Source organism: Neopelma chrysocephalum, unplaced genomic scaffold (genome assembly GCF_003984885.1).
Source record: "Neopelma chrysocephalum unplaced genomic scaffold, ASM398488v2 Primary Assembly neopelma1_71, whole genome shotgun sequence".
In the NCBI taxonomy this organism is placed as follows: Eukaryota; Metazoa; Chordata; class Aves; order Passeriformes; family Pipridae; genus Neopelma; species Neopelma chrysocephalum.
In genome coordinates, this window is record NW_020897731.1 from 3535314 (window position 1) to 3557046 (window position 21733).

At 39.1% G+C, this 21733-nt stretch overlaps 1 protein-coding gene across 6 annotated transcripts in view; it reads left to right on the forward strand.

Annotated features, from left to right (window-relative positions):
* The window catches only part of CUNH4orf50 (chromosome unknown C4orf50 homolog), an 88080-nt gene that overhangs the window by 34916 nt on the left and 31431 nt on the right, over positions 1 to 21733 (forward strand). For 3 of the 6 annotated variants that reach the window (XM_027686772.1, XM_027686773.1, XM_027686774.1), the window contains exons 13-16: positions 363 to 617; positions 1723 to 2133; positions 17612 to 17724; positions 18452 to 18576. In XM_027686772.1, the coding sequence (XP_027542573.1) occupies positions 363 to 617; positions 1723 to 2112 (645 nt within the window). In that variant the 3' untranslated portion in view covers positions 2113 to 2133; positions 17612 to 17724; positions 18452 to 18576. The remainder of the gene's footprint in view (positions 1 to 362; positions 618 to 1722; positions 2134 to 17611; positions 17725 to 18451; positions 18577 to 21733) is intronic. The other 3 variants (XM_027686776.1, XM_027686775.1, XM_027686778.1) reach the window with 3 other exon arrangements.

Here is a 21733-nt window from a genome sequence, read left to right on the forward strand (position 1 = left end):
AGACCTAACATGAGACAATTTTTACAATTAGTAATTTTTATCTACTTTTTATCTAGTGGGTTTTTTTAATATCCCAAGGCGAATTTTTGACTGCAGTTAAAACTTCAAGATGTTTTTGTTTGTTTTGTTTGTTTTGAAGATGAGTTGACAAATGCAGGATTCTTTTTTAAAGAATGCAGGAATGCTTCACATTTAAACTAATTGGTATATTATCTTTTTTTTCTTATTTTGCTAAATGTAGTTTATTTACAGCTAATTTCTGTGAATATTTCTTTTCATGAATTCATTTAAATGGCTTGCACTAAATCCAAGGTAAACAGCATTGGAAAACTTCATCTAGCTTGAATTTCTTAAAATTATAGTTTCTCTTGCAGATACTGCCTTCTTCCACAGACATTTCACAGGATGATGGACAGCCAGAGGATCGCGAGACAGCTGCCAAAGTGAATGGGATGCCTGGGTCAATACCTACAAACTCTCAGCAAGAGGCAGATAGCACCCAGAGTTCTCACATGACTTCAAACATGTATGCTGGTTCTCCTATCAAATTAACAAGCCCGGAGAGGATCATAGCCCTGCATCGAGAACTGAGACAAAACCATTGCAAAACCTACCGGGTCAGTAAAAATTTTCTCACTGTTTTTAGTTTAGTGAAATCTGTTATTCTTGGCAGAAGATACAGATATGTGAATGATTCCTTCGATTGATGCACATTTGATTGTTGGTTTAAACAATCTGACAATAATAAATGTTTAAAGTTTTTTATTATGTATTTTCTTCCCCATCATTTACATGTGGCTTGGGGCTTGTAAAAATAATTAAAAGGTTTTGCTTTCATCATGGTATACTCTCTGGTAAAACGATCTTTGAAAATTGTTGGATGTTTTTTAAAAAAAAAGTTGTTCTGTTGATCTTGTCCTACCTTTTTTCCCTGCAAAGTTTGTTTTTGTTGGTTTTTTTTTTAGTGATCCAATTATTCCTGTGCCCTGAAGCTCTTTATAGTAATTTCCATTAACCGCAGGAATCCTGTTAAGAACAGAGCTGATCAATTGCAATTGCATTTGTGACAGTCTGCTGCTAAACTAAACACGCAAGAGATTTCACCCTCTCGGAGACAACATAACCTCTCCATATTTGTATGGAAAAAAAACCCAAATATGCAATTACTGAAGCCAGTTAGGTAGAGTAGTTACAAATATTACTCTACTGAATTTTATTTATAATCCTGGATTAAAATAAGTATGATAAAACAAACTCATTGTTTCTGCATTTGGCATTAATGAAAAAAACATGCAAGATACTGAAATGTCCCTTTAGTTAAGAAATTTATTGTACAATGAGATAGTGACTCAGAATTCTGATAATATGTTACTTAGCCCAGTAACAATTCAAATCGAGTTTCCTGCTCCTTTTCTCTCTCACGGTCACACATAAAAAGGAGCAATTAAAATATTGCCATAAAAGAAAACTATTATGGAGAGGGGAATGCAAGTAGCTCTTTGATTGACCTGACCTTTGTGGGCTCAAAGATTACTTTTTTATATAAATCACATGAGCTGTAATTAAATCCCAATGAAAACAGGACATGGGCCTCATGTAGAATTACATGGGAAGCTGTAGCTGAAATCAGCCACAGTGCACAGAGGGGCCTGTTTCCCCATAACATACAGAAACACGCTGTGACATCCAAGGTTATGGTTTCTCTTCTTCTTTCCTCCTCAGATACCTTCAGTTGTCTCCTCCAACTCAAATCCACAGGCTGAACGCAACTTGCCCATGATCCATAAGGAAGCCCCTTGGCCTCTGCTGTCAAGGATGAAGGATGCACTGGTGCCTCTGGAGCATAGTGTCTTCTGGGCCACAGAGGGGAGGGATCAGTTGCAGAAACGTGATGATGTGTTTTGGGGTCAAATAGGAAATCAGCATGCAGGTGCTACTCCCCAGGGAACAAAACAGAAAAGTGCCATTATGAATAAGGCATGGCTCTCTAGAGAAAAAACAGATGGCTCAACCTCAGCTACCACAGCAAAAAGATATTTGTCAGACGTGTTGTCAGCAAGTAATAAAGGTCGAAATCCTGTGGGTAGAAATCAGCTGCACAGGAAAGAATAAAACCTGCAGAAATAAAACAAGGTAAACCATCTAAGCAATGTGATTTTTTCCATTGCTACAAAAGTACCAATAATTTTTAAAAACAAAGATACTTTACTACTTAGCATGGCCTAGCAACTAGTTAGAGACGACTGAAAAATTTACATGGAAAAGAGCTGTAATATTTTTATGATCAAAATGTTTTTAGAACATTTGAGATCACTGAAACCTATGGATTTTTTAATTAGCTGGGCCGCCTCCCCATTTTCTTTTGCTTTTCTTTTAACTGTGAAGCAATCTATTAAATCACTTTTACTTGTATGTATGACCCATTTCTTCAGTGTGCAGTGGCAGGTTCTGAGAGAACATCTGCCTTGTGTGACTATTTCCTCTGGAACTTCAGGGAATGTAGCATCATGGACTTCCTAGAAACTAATATTACAGAAATTGAAGGGTCATTTTGCTGTGTTTCTTTAGTCTTGGGATACTTTTTAAAATAGAATTTATTTTTTTTTAATCAACTGAACTACAGCAGGATACCCAATGTATTACTCTAGGAGGTGGTATCTGTAAAATAGTATCCTTCAACTGTTACTTTTAAGTAACAAATTGAAGCTTAACTTACTGGACAAGTCCACAACCACTTTCTTTAGGGGACTGAGTGGGCATCATGGATGCAGTAACATCTGAGTTCAAGGGCTGGATGATTCAAACTGCACCCTGTGGTGCCAGACCCCTACACCCACCACAGGGAGAAGTGGATGGGGTGCCAGGACACCTGCACTGGCACAGCCAGGACAGCGCTTCCTCGTAGCCTGGCTCAGAAACACTTGTGGCATGGGATGCGTGAACCTTTGATGGATCCTGGCTAGGGAAAGGAGGAGGGAATGGTTTGTCTGTGCAGGTGGATGTGTGCACTAATGCCGCTTGACTCCAGGAAGTTTAACTCAGCATGGTTGTAAATTCCTCAAAATACTTATTTATATTGTGATCCCACCAGATTTAATTCTTTTGGAAAACCTCCATTATTCATATCTCCCAGTTTTCTTTGTTTTTCATCACTTATATTAGAAAAGGGCATTAACACACAGTAATACATGGCACAGTTCCTGTGCTTTTCCTCTGCATCCATTGATTACCCCAGTTGGTTCACATTATGTTACTACATTTGTTTGATGCTGCTTTTCGGAAGCCAGAAATAAAATGACTGGTTTTGATGAAATATTAATGTACACACTCACACTTTATTGTGGAAACCCGCCTTCAATTGCTCAGTTAGGTAGTGGTGCAGTTGCTTACAGCACTAACTGAATTGCTCTTCATCCAACATATCTTTAGAAAACATACACCTGATGCCAAGGGAAGTAGTCCCTGGAAGCAATGTCTTTGAGTGCTATCTAAGCAGAGGAGACACCAGTGAGATTCCAAAATATGGGCTTTTTCTTTCATGTACCTTTCTTTTCTTCCTAATGCCAGGCCAGAACTTCTAAAGACAGATATAGCTGCTATCCAGCCATCAGCTGCTTGGTCAAATGTAAAGACATTCTGATGTGCGAAAGCACCTGTAAACACTGAATATGTGACTTTTATGTTGATAAAATGGTGCTTTAAGAATTAGCCCTTGTGAGAGCTTTTTGGAGCTTTATCTTACTGTCAGTAAATACAGGGCCTGGTAGTTCAGTCTGAGGTCATAATGCATGAAGTGTGCTGATAATAAGGACATTAATAATAATATCCTGTGATAATATGATAATAAGCCTTTGTTATCCTAGTGTAGCTATCTACTTTGTGTTTGGGACTATAGTAACTATCCATGAAATTAAGCCTTTTTCAATCTAGTCCCTTTCTATCAAAGATAAGTGTGATTTATTTTAAATTGTAAGGCTTCATTTTAAGCTAATTAAGTTATTTGGCCCCATCCTTCTTCCTGCTGGAATTAATAATTTCCTGAACAAGGGCTGCAGACACACAGAGGCGTAGGTGGAGCAACAGACATTTGCAAGGATATTACCTACACTGAAGCACTATAATGCAAAATGGACTCAGGCAATTCATCCAGCAAATGGATTCTGTGCTGGCACTTCATAGCTTTGCTTCACAAGTCACAGATTTCCTGTAGCCCCTTGTGTTTTTAATTTTTTAAGACACCCTACTTCATTTCTTCCTAGTACAAAGCATTGTTTAAAGATGTGCACACCACGGTTATCATTTGGCCAGCTGTTTCAGCTGCTCTTCATTTCTCTTAAGTAAAAATGTGATATTTTAGACACTACAATGGAGGAATGCTAATAAATTAGCAGCAATCAGTTTGGAGGGCTGCATGCAACACCACTGGAAAAGGTGGGTCAGCTAAAGGCTTTCTCTTTTGAACCTCTGTCCTACTCCATTTTTCCCACTACTGAATGGACAAATGAGAAGTGATAGTCAGATTATGCCAAATAATTATGCACTAATTGATCTCCAAGAAGATTAGATGATGCATTGCACCATCACAAGGCCCTTCAAATTCTTTAAACATGGTCATTTATAGAAATCTGACCCAAAATGTACAGTGATGGACCAGATGGTTCCTATATTGATATTCTGCCAGGCTGAGATCCTTTGGGAGTCTGAGTTTGCTGACTGACTCATTAGAATAATTAATTTTACCCCTTATTCTGTAAATTATTTGGTTTGGGGTTTTTTTGAAATTAAGGGTTATCAGTAGCAATGTGCTTGCAGAGCACATCTGAACAGCTAACTTGTCTTGAATCACCTGTGATCTGCTGTTTGTCATCCATGGACCTGCACGAGTCAAATGGCATTATCTGTACTTGACCGGATGATGAGGATACTTGGAAGGAAACTGGATGACAGCATGCTTCCTACTGACAGATGCTCACTGAGCCTGCTTCTCATTCAGACAAACTCTTCCATTCCAAAGAAATTGTTTGAAACAACACAGAAAACTATTTTCTAGGATCAATAGTTAGCAGCAAATGAGTGTTAACATATTCAGACAATATTTGCCCAGCTCTTTTTTTCTAGACTTGAACTCCCTAATACTGAAGTCAAAATATCTCTTTTTAGCCAGGAAATTCTCTCTTTTCTCTCTATTTTTAACAGAAGTATTACTTAAAAATAGAATTACACGGAGGCATTAACCTGAAATGGTACCTAGTGCTTTCTAAAGGCTGTGTGAAAGATAAAAAGGGAACTCATGGTGTACCTATGTCTACAAATGCACTGTAGAATTGTGTAGCAGCTATGAGGGAGAAATTGGAATCTGACAGTCAAAAACCACTGGACAGAATAGCCATTCTTCTATGACAGGTGAAAAAAAATACATCACTTTCTTCCAACTCTGAATAAGCAGTTTTCTGTAATCAAAGAAAGTTAATAGTTCTCCTGCAGTTATGCCTTATCTGTTTTGCTCTTTATTGATAGGAGAGGTCATAAACAGGGAATGTAATGCAGTTTTTAAGTTCATATGCAAAGAAACAGAACACCTACGATGACAGATCACGCATATTTTAAAAGAGTTCTCTTTAGTCAATGCAATTCTTTTATTAGACTACTCCTTCTACTCCTCTTATTTTTCAGGAAAATAGTATTCATAATATTTAAAAAAAATAGTAAATTGCCCTATTTTTGTCTACACTCACCTGTGCATGCAGTCTCACTTAACTAGAAAGAATGCATTATGCAAGGCCAAAAGGTGAAGTCAGTTACCAGTTACATTTTAGGAATGTCTAGAACAGACATGCTTTGATCAGAATCAGTGGAAAGAACAAGGTCAGCATCCCCCTTAAGAACTGATCTGCTATAGAAGGCCTGGAAGGCACTGGAAAGATGACAAAACTCATTCTCTGTCAAGTAAATGATGCCAGTGTCAACTCTAGGTTCTGCTGGCTATTAAACATTTGTAGAAGATGCAGAAGGGTTGCTCCTGAAGCCTTCCACTCTGTATCTGTTGCTTGTCTTGAGCTTGTCTTTATGCACATAGGAAATTTGGGGATTAGATCTTATGCTCAGTCTGTGATCATTCAGCTGCATGCTCAGGGCTGGTATTGGTATGAGTCAGAACAAAACCAAGTTGCCCGTGATTAAATTTTCTCTACTCCCTAATAATCCCTGTTTATATTTTTTTGAGTAGTAATTCTGATTTGTAAAAGTATTATCTAATACCTTCTTAGTAACAGCCTTTTCATTGAGCCCTTAAGCTGATGGATATTAAAGCCCCTAATTAAAACCAGATAATGTATGAAAGATTCCTATAGTGCAGGCCTTTCTCTTAGAGCCCGATTAAACCAAGAAACTCATACATCTGTTTGCACAACTGTATTCTTATCAGGTCAGGCACCTTGCAGCATTGATTTAGGTCCGTCCTTCTCACAGTAGCTTTTTCTTGGAAATAAAAAGAACAAGAAAGGCTAGGACAGAAAATGGAGTACTTCAGAAACATTGGCCTATTACATTTAGCTAGGAATGCAATCTTTCCCTATTCTATGGCTCTGATGCTATCAGTCAGGATAATGGTGAACCATAGAATAATATGTTCATTTACATATAAATCTCTATAAAATACTTCTGTGCATATATAATCTCTATGTATAGTTGCATGCAGTTTGGCATGAATAAATATAGTATAAAATAACAGGGATAAGTGATTTTCTGCAGACCTTTATTTTTTTCCTTTTTTTTTTCCTGTCTCTCTTGGAATTTGCAAATAGAAGTAGGAGTATGAGAAAAGACTGATTTTTTTTACATTTAAACCTTAAATTACGAGGAAATTAAGACTATATAGTGAAAATTGTGGTTTTACCTTGACTACACTGCAGGTTAAAATCCAGGTTTGTATGAATCTGTCTTCCCTTTCCCAAATACCCTAGATTCCACTGGTGTATTTGCATGCCCCACTTGTCAGTCCAAGTGTAGGTGGCAGTGAGACCAGCCCACTGGGAGGTCCTTGCTCTATAGCAGTGTAGCTCCCTGTTGTTTCTTGCTGCTGAAAGATGGGAAGAAAAAAGATCAATGGTTGTATAAAATATTGTTAGTACAACTTTGTCTTGCTTTTATATGCATAAAACATTGAACCTTTACTGGGTTGGAGTTAGGCACCAGTAGAGAAAGTGTCAAGCTCCCACAGTGGAAGCCAGACTGACTTGCACCCTTGTTAAAGATCTCTTGAACTGTAGCCACTGTCATATTTCATATAATGTAAACTGTCTGCTTTTGGAAATCCTAATGCAGTGTGGCAAGTGCTTGAGAGAAAAAGCTATGACTTGTGAAGGAAGCAGCTCTTAAAAAGAAGAGAGAAAAAAGAAAAAAAAAAGAGCTAGAAGATCCTGTTACAGATGATGGGTTAGGTTCAGCAGGGTGCAACAGCAGCTCGGTTTCAGCCTGGTGATCCAGAGCAGCTGTGAGCCTGGCTTCCCAGGCACTGAGACTGTGTTTATGTTCAAGCCATTAGTGAACCAGGTCAAATATCTGGTAGGTTATTTTTTGGTAGGTTACTGGAAATATTTATTCAATGATTACTCAGAAAATTAAGATGTTACCTGTTTTGCCTAGTCGCTGCATTTTTGATTATGGTGTGAGAACATGAAACAAAGGAGAATTTCAGTAAAGGATTCCTGGAAGTTCATTGGGGTTGGACTTGTATTATTTGGACAGTTTGGAAGCTTTGAATTGCCATGGCTTCTCAGCATATGGCTGGCTGGCAAAGCCTCCTTTGAGTGGGAAGCACCTGGAGCACATTGCTGATTTTTGTAGTGCAGCTCCGAGGCTGAAAATCATGAGCAATTCTTTCTCATCCTTAGTAAAAGCTGCAGCTAGAAGGGAGGATGTGGCTGTCCCTTGCCCCCACCATCTGCTTAGTGCTACCTCTCTGCTTTCCCATCTGTGGGCTAGGGACTCTGTCTCTCAACAGCCACATCTCCATTCCCAGCTGGCTGCAGACAGTCCCTTCTGGTAAATGGGCTTTAAAATCTGGGGGTAAGGCTGCCTAGCTGGAGGGTACTGATAGTTTGTCACTGTTTGCACAGAGAGCTTTGCTTGGGGACAAAAGGCTGTTCTTGTCACTCAAAGGAGCTGATTTGTAGGAGAAACCGCACTCCAAAATGTAGCTTCTCTGTTGATAGCGAGGGACTGGACTCTGCTCATCCCTGCCACCCTTACAATTTTATGTGCCTTTTCTGTGCTGGATATGATCACCAATATGAGGTGGCTTCTGAATTAACAGTTAATTAGAGACCTTTTGTGGGTAGTGGACTTTTTGCAAATGACTGTTTGTGGATGAGCAGACAGGCAGTCTGAGGTACATAAGCTTGGCAGAAAGAAATAACAAATGTACATACATTTTTTGTATGATCTGGATACCACATCATTTTGTAAGGCAGAGGTATACTGTCTGTATCTTATAGCTAGTGAGTATAAGTCTAGAGAAGCTAAGGTCCAACTAAAGAGCTTTCATTAAGAGCACACAGCATTATCAACACTAAATTAATCCATGGTTTCATGGAGGACAATTCCTAAGTCTGAGCTGGGAGGTAGAGGTCTTGATCATTTATTTTTTTTATGATAGCTGCAGAAGCTTTCATCCCCTAATGTACCTCTCATGGTTCATGTGCCTCCATTGCCTCCTATTTATGAACAGAAATTGCTGTCTCCTCAAACCTGTCAGCATGGCTGCTCGAGTGATAAATTCCAGAAACCATTTCTGTCAAAATGAACCTGCTAAAGAGTAAATGACCACAGAAGGAGCTCTGCACTAATTCTGGGGAATTAGTGGTGGGTGGCAGGTGGCTGGCCCTGAGTGAGTGTTGGAGAGGGTGTTGGAGGCAATGATCTCTTCAGCCTTTTGAAACCTAAGAAATGAAGCTGCAACTGATATGGGCAAGAATCCTGGTGTGTTACATGGGCTGAATTGGGTTCAGAACAGAAAGTACCTTGTGTGATGATGCTCAGGAGAGCCAGAAAAAAACCACTGCTTGTTAACAAATAATGTGGATGTCATCATGGGAGTCCACTATAGACTGCCTAGCCAGGACAATGATGCCAATGAATTATTCTTTGAATAAACTCTGAATCAACTGCCTTGTCCTTACGGGGAACTTCAACTTGCCAGAAATTAACTGGGAGCATCACACAGCTGGCACTAACAGGTCCAGGAAATTCCTAAAACACCTGGATGACAACTTCATGGTACAGCCATATGAGGAGTGGCTGAGGTCACTTGGTCTGTTCAGCCTGGAGGAGACTGAGGGGAGACCTCATTGCAGTTACAACTTCCTCATGAGGGGAAGAGGAGAGGCAGGCACTGATCTCTTGATGATCTCTTGATGACCAATGACAGAACACAAGGGAATGACCTGAGGCTTTGTCAGAGGAGGTTTAGGTTGGATATTAGAAAGAGGTTCTTCAGCCAGAGGGTGGTCGGGCACTGGAACAGGATCCCCAGGGAAGTGGTCACAGCACCAAGCCTGACAGAGTTCAAGAAGCTTTTGGACAATGCTCTCAGGTACATGGTGTGATTCTTGTAGCTGTCCTGTGCAGGGTCAGGAGTTGGACTTTTATGATGCTAGTGGGTCCTTTCCAACTCAGAATATTGCGATGCTGTGATTCTGTTATATCTGACATCTCCATCTTTCCCAGAACAGCACATTCCTGTTGTCCCCCTTGTAGATGACTCTGTGAGACTGTGATATGCACTGACTTTTGCATGTGGACATACAGTTGACTCAACATTTCCTGGTTCTTCTCTGGTGACATGACATGACAGGATTCACCTCATCATAATGTAGGTCTAAAATAGGCAAAGTGCCTTTTTAACTCACTGACTATGAGGATAAGTGGACTTGACCTCAGATGTCAAGTCTACACTTCAGGAAAAAGGGAAGATGATTCCCACCCAAGGAACTTTAGTAGTAAAGTGACTAAGGTCATGTGGGACTTGGTTGTGGCGACCTGGTAGTGCCTATCAGGAAGAAGACTTGAAATCTTCCTCCTGTGTCCTAAGTGACTGTTCTGAACACCAGACTAGCCTTCCTAAAAGAGAAAATGGACATTAACACTTGGGAACCTCTCTTTTGTGTTGTTCTAACTCTTTTTTGAATCTTCTCCCTGAGGACTTTTCCCTTGTACTTATACCTTGGATGTACTTATACCTTTTGTCTTAATTTATAGTCACAAACTCTGGATTCACTGTAAGATGTTTAAGTACCAGTTTATAAATATGTTAAACAGGAAATTAAACATGCATGTAGATCTGAAGCCTTATTGACCTGACAGGTTCTCCCAAGGCCCCAGGAGATGAGAGGCAGCATTCATCGAGTGAGGCATTGAGCATATGCCAGGTGTAGTGCTAATACTCTTATGCTTTTGCATAAAAATAAGCCAGATTCACTGTTCTTTATTTGTGAACTATGCACTTCTCTTTACTTGTGCATCCTTCCTCTTGAGTAATGTAAAAAAGAGGACAATGCAGAAGAAAGGGAAACTGCTTAAAATTAGTGTATTCAAAGACATAGATTCAGCCTGAGCTGTGGAGAGTTCTCTTCAGTGGATTAGTAGCTGCAGCACTGCCATTCTCCTGGGAAATCATCTAAGCACATGTGTTTCCTTTAGAAGGCTTCTGACCTCTTTTGTGTTCTTCTTCTTCATTTCGGTGTCCTCAGTAGGGTGATATTAAAACAATTCCTTGTTGGTATGCTTCCCTGGGAGCTTTACAGAGTGTAAAGGAGGGAAGTGGTTTCTGCTGCTCCTAAATTAAAAGCAATTGCTCAGACTCCGAATCTCTAGAAGATGAAATGTCTGCTAAGAATGAGTACTGCTCTTTGCACTGGCAAACTGGATGCTGGGGAAAGAATAATGTGATTGTCAAGACACATCTTTCAGCTTAATAAACTATTTTGAGAAGAAGGCTCTGCCTCGGTTTAATAGGAGTCCTTGGAAAAAAAAATTCTAAACTCTAGCATGAAAACAAACACTTCTTTTCTATTTTGAAATAAACATACTCTCTTCTGCTGTACAAGGGTACATTGTAAATTAGACTTTTTGTAGATATATAGAATATGAATAAGACAATTGCCTTGGCAGTATTATTAGAAGTAATAACTTCTGTGTGGATAAATCTGACCCTTTGGAATGTAAAAACATTCATATTTTATTTTCTAGCCTAGCTTTTCCCTCAGAAGAGGTTGTCTTTTCTGTAAGGCTTATTCAAAATGTCATGATATACAGCCTATTATGAATTGCTACTTTAGAGCTCTCAGTTGAACAGAGGTTGTAGCAATATATTGTTTTGCATGTCTCAACTGCATACTCTGGAAGCTTAATATCAGGGGCCTCTTTCCTGCCCCACGATGATTGTTTTGGGACTAATTACCAAGTCACAGTGTTGCACAAAATATCTGAATCAGCTTGTCAAAGTCCTCCTTGATTATCAGCTGCAGGAACTGCATTTCCATCTGTGTGCTTTATATAGGGACCCCTTTGCATGGGGGTTTCCCCTCCCTTCTGTCCCTTGGCAGAGAGTTTACACTGCTCCCACAGTCAGTGCACCCGGTGTGTTTTCCCTTGGCAGCAAAATCATGACATCCTCAACCATCACAGGGCTGACACCCATCCATTGACACTCAAAGAAAATAAAACATCAGTCACACGGACTTCAGGCCCTGGGAGCTGCACTGCTGCCTTCAACTCATGGAGCAATGGGATCCTTGGTATTTTTGGGTTGCTGCAGCTGAACCCAGTGTTATCTGCAAGTGACCACACCATTAAAAAATCAACTTCTAATTTATTACCTCATTTATAGGCCCACTTGATAGACCTCTGACATAGTTGAACTTGCATTCAATGATTAATGTGAAATAAAAGGTAGTGTTACATGGCCCAGTTAGATTAGATGTTCATGATCTAATCCTGTCAGTCAGCCACAGCTGTTAACCACTTTATGTCCTCATAAAAGACTGTACCTGTGCTGCTGTAGGTTTTCAGGCTAAAAGAAGATCATATTATAATAAGATTAATAGCCAGAGCTTATATAAGACAATAGGATAATTATACATAATCAAAAGTTTATAGGAGGATGTGCTTAAAGAAATATAATTTTTACCACATAAAATGTTATGGTGATTTTTCAAAGTCAGAAGAAAGTTTTAGGAATCCAGATTTCACTGCCTTTCTTTTAGGTGGTAATTAACTTCTCTTATGTCTATGAAAATGTCCCCTATATTATTGAATTTGATTATACATACCATATATAATCACTTAGGGCTAAAGATGAGGAATTCTTTGTGATTTTTAAAATTTTGGTTTTATTCGGTGCAAATTTTCAATTGAATTATTTACTCATTGGGCAGCATAAATAAAAGTAGCTGAAGAACCTCAGGGTGATTTCCCTGGGACTTGGTAACAGTCACCTTTGTAAAACCTGGCAAGCAACAGGACTGTTGAAAAAGCATTTCATCTCCCTGGGCACCAGGAAGCGGCTGCAGATCTGACTGCTGCGCTTCAAGGACAGTCACGTGTGGGCTTAATGGGAATTAACAGATTCCAGAGATCGTAAATGAATGTTTCCATGAGGAAGGATGCTTTTCTTCTCACCCTTTTTGTGTGTCGAGATCGATATCTCATCAGGGGAAACCTTTAACACAGAATATTTTGAACGAGCATACGATAAATAATGTTCTCTTTACTGCATGTGGGCTATAGGAAAAAAAGTTTTCCTGGTATAATGAGTAATAAGTAGAACAAAGATCATTTGGAAATAAAATGTATCTGTTTGATCCATTTGATAATTTCCATCTGGATAGCATTTGCTTCCCTCAGTAAAGGGAACGGGAGCTGCCTATTTCTAGGCAATCTGTTGAGTTTCTTTCATAGAAAAGGGCAGTTTAGCTTTTCATTCCATATGGGCATACATTATTACATTTACAAACATGTTGTTCATCCTTTTTTTTTTTCAGATCCTATAAGAAGTCTTAATTCCTTGGTGGGTTGGGATGTGGGTTGGGTATTCTCTTTTCTTGTTTTTTCCATAAATCATTAGGAGAGAAGAAAGACCCTCACTTTTCTGTATAGATAGGTACTAGTTAATTTACTAAACCAAAAGAAACCTTGCTTTTCAGAACAGAAAAAAGTTAGCTGTAATAAGACCAGAATAATCATTGTTCCTCTGGGCCTGACCATGCTGGAGGAATACAGGTCTGCAAGCGTGGTTCCCTGCTATCATGGAATCCAAGTCATGAAACCTCTGTCATAAATTAAGCGAGTTCTACCTCAGGATTCCCCCTCTAGAACAGTGGAGTATTCTAAACATTAAAAAAATCATTATACCACAGAGAAACTGTTTTCTTAGTGCAATGAGGTGACACTGGTTAATGCTGTGGTTTGCCCAGGGACTACTGGATCTTGTGCATTTGTAGCATTTTTAATGAGCTTTTGAGAAAACTTGTGTATTGGCGGGAAAACATCAGAACTGCTTCGCTCTGGCATCCTGGGTGGGCAGGGGGGTCTACACCCCGCTCCCCTCGCTGAGCAGAGTTGTTCCAGCAGGAATTCCTCTTGCCCAAAATATCAGGAGCTACCCAAGTGCAATAAGCACACAGGCATCGGTGCTTTGTCCTGCAATACTTCTATTTGGAAACTGATTCTGTTCTCTTCATAACTTTTTTTTTTAAGTGCTTGTGTCTAAAACCTTTGAAAAAGTACAAAACCCTCTTTCTAATATCGTTGCACATAAAAGTAGGAAGCAGCAGATGTACTTTAAGAGGATAACCCTATTTTCTTTATGAAAAGACAAGCTTGGAATTTCTTTTCCTTTGGCAAATCTACGTGCTGTAATCCTGTACAATTGGAACATTGTGTGACTGCCTGGAGCCAAGGAAAGGGGCAAAAATTAGGAAACGAATATGACTCTGTGCCTGGTGTTTTAGAGCCACACCTTCTTACTAGTAGGCCATAGACACTGCTTATTCTCTCTTTCTTGGTTTGCTTTGGTAGGTGTGCCCAGACAGCTCAATTGGAAATTCATCCACAGAACAGTTCAGAGTTAAAACAGCCTTTTGTTGTTGCCACTGATAATCATTTGCACTACCAGCAGAAGTTGTCACCCCTAATCAGATCCATAAAAGCATGGATGGCTTCCAAATGCACTAATTCATCACCAGAGCTATGATTTTAGCAGCAATTGCTCTTTAGCATTTTGCACCTGGAATTGTTATTAATTTTCATATTTGTCAAACAGCTGTAAATTGAGACCTCTAGGTTGCAAGTACTTGTAAGCTAAAGAAGTTTGTGAAGGATATTATGCTCCAATTTCAACAGAGGCTTACCCTGATTCTGTGAAAGTTCCGTTAGGGTCTGATCCTCAGAGGTTTTTCAGTGCCTTGGCAATCACGTATTTCGTCAGTGAGTTATGAATTTTTTGTTTTTTTCCATTGCCCTGTCTACTTTTTGGTAGTGCTCAAGCTGGACACAAGCAATCTGAGAGAGAGCAAGCTCTGACTCTGTTACACAGTGGGTTTGAATTGGGTCCAGGCCATAACTCTCATGTTTGGGATGTGCAATCCAAAAGACAAGCACAGTTCCTAACTTCCAGAAAATAGTAGGCTTTTTTCCTTGTTCTGACCTTTAACAATCTGCACCAGTGAACAGACAGCTGGTAGGAAGGCACTTGCCTCTTTTGCAGCCTGCATCTGTTGTTCCTCCTACATGGGAAGAGGGGTCCCCACCAGACCTCACATGCCAGTGTCTCAAACACGAGGTTTTCCTGGTATGGTGAAACAGACCCTTTTCTGAGAAGCTCTGAGATTTCTTGTTGTTGGAAACAAAAGATTTAGCTGGAAAAAAAGGATTCTATGTTGGCTTGGCTGTCTGTCTTCTTCAGGAGTGCTCCTAACTGTTATGGTGACAGGAGGTGATGAAAAAGAGAGTTGATCAGGTTTCTGGTGGCAGGGGATCTCATTATTCACAAAGTCCACAAGCCACAGAGAAATTATGAAGGATTTAAGGCTAGCAGGCTGAGTTGGCTAAAGGTGTTTCTTTCCTACTCACTTTAAAGGAGGAGAGGAGGGAGAGGAAAAAGATTTAAGAGAAGAAATGATGGAAACAACAATCTGTCCAGAAGCAGAAACAGAGGCTGGTGGAAAAAGTGATGAAGTTGTGTTGAGACAGAAGGACTAAAAGGAAAACAGGCAAACGTGTGTCAGGCAGGACAACAATTTGAACTTGAATCCTTGTTTATCAGTTCTGATGATTATGTTTTATAGAACATATATATACTTAATTTTTAGCACACATTTAATCCTTCAATAGAGCATGGTTAAAATCAGAAACATTACAATTTGTGGTGAAGATATAAACAGCTTCCTTCAGCGATGGAAGGCTTTTTATACTGCTAAATGGCCTCATCATCATCATCATCATCATCATCATCATGGTTAGGCTTCGCCAACGAAGATTTGGGAAGGGCTCTACCCACGTTTGTTGCAAGTCTAAATGGCCTATATCAGAAACAAATAATATAACTACTGTAATTGCTTGTCTTTCTCCAAACTGGTGTTTGCATGGAACATTTTCAGCAAGGTACTTGAAATAATATTCAGGATGAACTCTAATTCTGGATTGCCTTATGTGTACGTTGCTCATGTAGTAATTATAAAGGGAGAAAACGCAGTTTTTATTAGATTTCTTATAGATGCATTTTAAGAAGCAAATGTCATATGATGCGTTAGGCTGTTCTTCAGAACAGGAAAAAAAGGAGGAAGTGTCCTTCTGTTCCCCAGAATTTTAAGAATTTGTGTCTGAGACAGTTAATGCAAACATTTTTCACATGAAATTCAGTCTCACTGTGGAGGTCTTTGTCCCTCCACAGAACACAGGCAGAATTAGAAATCTTCTGTTGTGTTGACTCAGATGGGAAAGCTCCTGTGCCCAGCTGCATGGAGCCCAGGTGCTGAAGGACTTATCAGGGAGCGGAGAGGGAATGGGTCAAAATGAAGAAACAGATGTTGTCTAGGCAGGAATTCCCACTCATTTTGTTTAGTCACCTGGCTCTTAAGGAAAGCCCATGACAACCTGTTTTCAGCTGACAGCCTTTTCGTGAGATTACTTGTGACAAATACAACGCTTTGTTTCCCATGGAGAGAGGTGATGTTTGTTACTACTGAGTCTCTTAAGTTGCAGTAGTGGATTTTCTTCTTTTCTTCTTCTGAAAGTATCTTTAAATGAGACAGAAGTAGTATCTGGTTAGCAAACACAAATTAAACAGCCAGTTGAACCTTTCTTCCTTTGCCAGAGCCCTTACAGCTCTCTTTGTGCTCTCTAAGATTTTACCCAGACAGATCATGACTTTTTCAATCCTGATGATACGTGACAGTTGGATCTGGCTAATATCTATGCCCTTAATGAGTTATTAAAGTGGGCAGCAGCATTAAGAATTTATTTTGTACCTTTTTCAGATCTTTTAATTATGAAATAGCAGTGGCTACTGCTGCTAAAAAGAGCTTTGCTGCTGCTGAGTCATGGCAGGACAGGGCTTGTGCAAGTTGTGCCTGTGTGTTACCCGCACACATGCTGACACTGTGGCCTGGACATCCTTTGAGCAATTAAGTTACAGCATTCAAATTGCTGAATGTCATGTAAGGCATAATTTCCTAAAAATTTACTTTATTCTTACTTGCAAGGTTACCTTCTCGTGTATTTTGCAGGCATATACTAGAACACAACTAGTGAAGTCAAACAGCCAAATTGTTCTGTTGTTTCTAATGCTTAGAGAATGGAAAATTGCTTGTGGATAGGATAGAAATATGCCTGTTGACAGAAAGGGAGATTCATAAAAAATGAGCCAGCAGCTGGAGGTAGACACCTGGGGGAAGAGGGCAAACTGATCCTCCTCAGGGCTTTCGTCACTTGCTGCTCAAAGACTTTTGATGTAGCAGAGTTGGTTTCTATTCATTCAGTGAACCTTGATGGACTTTCCTTCTATTAAGTTGTCAAGTCTCTCTCGAACCCATATAAACTTTTTCTCATTGCAGTATATCATGGAAAGTAGTTGCACCACTTAATTACACATTAAGAACCATTTCTTAACGAACCTGTTATGAATCAATGCACACAGGCTCTTGTCATTCCTGGTTTCCCTCTCTATTAGGTGTACTCTTACCCAAGAATCAGTCTTCACTGTAGAAAGTAAAGTTTGCACAAGAATCTGCCTGACAAACAGCATCTTTGTTCATTCTTAGCTTTTGGACTCAAATTTCCAAAGCCATTTCTTGTCATATATAAACATTTTTGAAAAGTTCTAAAACATCTCTCCTCCAAAATTTCAGACTTTGTTGTAAATGGTCACTTACTACTTTTTTCACACTTTTTAATTAAGAGAAAGTGCTCACTGGGTCAATTTCAGAGCACAGACAACACTTTTGGAGATATAACTAAGTTAGGAAATAAACACCTTTTTTTTTTTTAACTATTCCAGGTAAGTACTTCCATTTGATATACTTGACATTTCTCATGTTTTATCTCCTCTGTACAGCACCCTGGAAATCCTCAGTTTGACAAATTATTGTCTCAGGTTACTACAGGCCAGGGCAAAGGAAGTAAGAAAAGCAGAATGAGAGTCTCCTCTTGTCAACCCTTTAACACTGTGTACGCATCTCCAGGCTTCCTCTTCATTTTTCAGTTGCTACCTGTTCTGATAAGACTTTTAAAGCCAAAGCCTTTATGTCTTTAGGTCACATTTCTACCCCAAATGCCCACTCATTCCACTGTTGAATATTAAGAAAGACAGTCACCCTTTTCTGGTTGAAGTGTTGTGTTTCTCAAACTCCTACCTTGTGAATTTAACAGCTATTTGTTTCAGCTATTTTCTTTTTCATTCCATCCTATTCTATTACACCTGCTTATTTTCATTCACTATTTTGTCTGTTAAATGACAGATTACTTTATTAATGTAATTTTACTACCACATGTGATGCAATATTTTAATGAAAGTTTATTAGAGTGCCTAGCTAATGCTGAAGATTACTCATTACATGAGTAATGTTTTAATAATCTCCAAAACATAGAATTAATAGGGAAAATCACAGTGTTGATAAGGAAGGGCTGATACTGGAAAGCTGTGTCCCTGTTGAACCGAAGCATTTAGAACATGTGCTGAAATTGCATTGTAACTTGACTGCTGTATTGGCCAGGGGGTAACAATTGACTTAATAGTACAAAGTCAGATAAAATGTTGTGCTGAACTGGGGACACTAAAATTGACTTTCCTCACTAAAAAGATGAAACCTCTAGTGCCTAATTTTATGCTATGTCAGTGATTAAAAATGCAAATGAAAATAGTATTCTTGTCATATGATTTTTGTTTTCTCTCCAGGGATGACTTTGCCAGTTGGATCAGTCTACATTATTTAACAATGGGAAGAGGCAGCCTGATGTTTGATTCAGAGAGATGATGATGAATTAAGATGTTGCAATATGACTTTCAATGCAGAATACAAGGTAGGTTCAATAAAAAGGAATATTTAATGTTTTACTTCAAAAGACATTGAGTTCAATTTAATTTTTATGCTTTTATTTTTGTATACTTTCATTTAGATAGCAAAAAACATGTATGCTAATTTTTAGGAGTGTTACATTTCAAATACAGCTCATTGATCTTGAAAGACTCAATAAAATCAATAGAACCATTTCTGGTGACAAACCCACATCTGCCATTTTTTCCACAATAGTCACTGACATATAATCTCTTTTGTTGCCTTACCAAAAAATGAAACATTAAAAAAAAAAAAAATTAAGCAGCAAACTAAATAGAAATTTATGTCATCAGAATAGTTTTAAAATCAGCTTTTTAAAATTTGGCTTAATGTAATTATTATATTTTTAGCTGAAATACCATGTTTATTTATATTTCCTATTCCCTCTTGAAGGCTAGATGTCTTGCTCTCATTTATTGTGGTCAATTACTTGGATTTGGCCAGTACTCAGGTTGTGCGCTGTTGCTGAGTCATCCAATATGTATCAACTATTTACCTGCCTTTATGAGCTGTGTAATGTTTCCTTTGATCATATTTGAGATCCACACAATCTTAAGTCTAGTTCCCTTCACCATGGCTTTATCTTTTACTTAGGTACAGAGAGATTTAAGTCCAAGGTCATGCATAGTCTGTAGCAAATCAAAGTATCGAAGTCTGGTCTAAATCCAAAGGCAGTGCACTAAGCACCAGATCCTCTTATGTCAAGAAGGAAGAATTGACAAATTTTTACCCAATAAAAATAAATGTATTAAAAGCTGATGTAATTTTAATGGAAGATTGATTTATTTATTTATTAACTAGTCTGGAGAAAAGAAGATCCTGGGAGAGAGACCTTATCGCACTCGGCAACTACCTGAAAGGAGGTGGTAGAGAGGTGGGAGTTGGTCTCTCCTCCCAGGAGAGTGACAGGGCAAGAGGAAATGGTCTCAAAGTTGCACCAGGGGAGGCTTAGATTGGATTTTAGGAAAAACTTTTTCACTGAAGGGGTTGTCAAGCGCTTGGACAGCCTGTGCAGAGTAGTGGTGGAGTTGTCATCATCATCATCATCATCATCATCATCATCATCATCATCATCATCATCATCGCTAGGCTTCGCGAACAAAGATTTAGGAAGGCTCTATCCACATTTGTTACAAGGACACTGGTGGCTAATAAGGCCAATATGAGATAGACATGTCCGATTGCAAAAGGCACAGCAGAAAGACTCCTTAGGTGGTATATTCTGCAAGACACGATTCTTTCTGCGTTGTCTTTTCTCCTCGAGGGTGATCCTGCGTGCGTTCTCAAGGGAAACAGCAGCGTTATAGATGGTGTGTCTCCAGGCCTCCCGATTTGAGGCCAGAGTAAACCAGTTATGATGATCAATATGGCCGAGGCTGAGATGTTGTTTCAGGGAGTCCTTGTATCTTTTCTTTGGGGCTCCTCTCTTGCGGCAGCCGGTGGCAAGTTCACCATAGAGCAAGATCTTAGGGAGGCGGTGGTCCTTCATCCTTGAGACATGCCCTGCCCACCGCAGCTCTGTGTTCTCAGCAACATGGCCTCAATACTTGTGACTGCTGCTTTTTCTAGGACAGATGTATTGGTCACATAATCTGACCAGTGGTTGTTAAGGATTGTACGGAGGCAGCGTTGATGGAAGTGTTCTAAGAGTTACAGATAGCGGCGGTAGATGACCCATGATTTGGAACCATATAAAAGAGTGGACAGCACAATGGCTCTGTAAACACCGATCTTGGTACTTTTCTTCAAGTGTTTATTATGCCATACTCTTTTATGGAGTTTTCCAAAAGCACTATATGCCTTTGTAGATGCGTAGATGTAGCACTCAGAAATATGGTTTACTGGTGGACTTGGCAGTGCTGTGTCAATGGTTGAACTTGATGATCTTAAAGGTCTTTTCAACCTAAACAATTCTATGTTTCTAAATATTTTTAATGCTTGTGAAAGGTGCCAGACTGATTACCTGGCAGATGCAGGAATCCTATATTCATTAACAGACACAATAATTTACATTGATATAGCTATTGAAAGCTTGTGTAGGCTTGAAAGTTATACTTCTCTACAAAAATGAGAGTTCATAGTCTGTACTTTGATCCTTTGGTTGCCTGAATGTTTGCATTACTATTAATAGAGGAAACATGCTATTGGATTCTTTATGAGAGTCTGGTCCATCTTCCCCTATCACAAATCAGAGGGTTTTCTCACTTTCACAGTAAATCCAATGTTTCTCTATCTGTGCCATTAGGCCCCTTCACATCTTCCAAAGGCCTGCAATGCTGTTAACTATTTGTCATAGCTCCTGACAACTGGCTGGGCAGGAGACAGTTCTTGCTGCAACTCACGTGGTTCTAGGTATGTGCTCATTTTAACCAGCACATATGTGCTGACTGAGTCAGGTTCACTTGCCTCTTTTTTCCTTATGAAAACTGAAATAAATTGCCAATTAACTATTGAAAATGCATTCTATTATCAATATATAGATTTAGGACACTATCTTCTTCATACTACTTTGGTATAGATGCACTATTAAGGGTACGCAGGGTGCTCTACTACTATTACCTGTAGTTTAAAATTATTTACTCTGCAATTCTTCAACGTCTTCCTATGCATAATTAATTTTAAATGTATGTCTTTCCTGCCCTTTCCAGTTCTCTAAACATAGTCCCCATGAGTATAACATCACTTCTAGTCATCCTGTCATTTAGATTTATGCATATATTATCTGAAATGACTTATGAATTTTCAGGGGAATGTTGTTTCCATCTTCTTCTCAAGGCCTTGGTCCTGACTTGTTAAAGACAATAGTAGTACCATTTTCTTTACTAAGAACAATTTCTAAAATACAATAACTTCTGTAACTTGTGGTTTAAGACATGCACATTTGGGAACAGCTCTTTAGGCTGTTTAAATTGTGTTTCATCATACTAAGATAATAGTTGAAGAATTATTATTGCTTATAATTGCCGTATGTTTGTGTCTGGTTCTTTTGGTCATCATTTATATTGTGGGTGGTACTCAGGAGATTTTTTTGCAAGCAGAAAGTGCAGTTTCGTGGCTGTTGCCCCTTGCTCAGCATCAACTGAGCGCTGATTCTTTGAGCAGTCCTCTTGAAATCTTTTGCT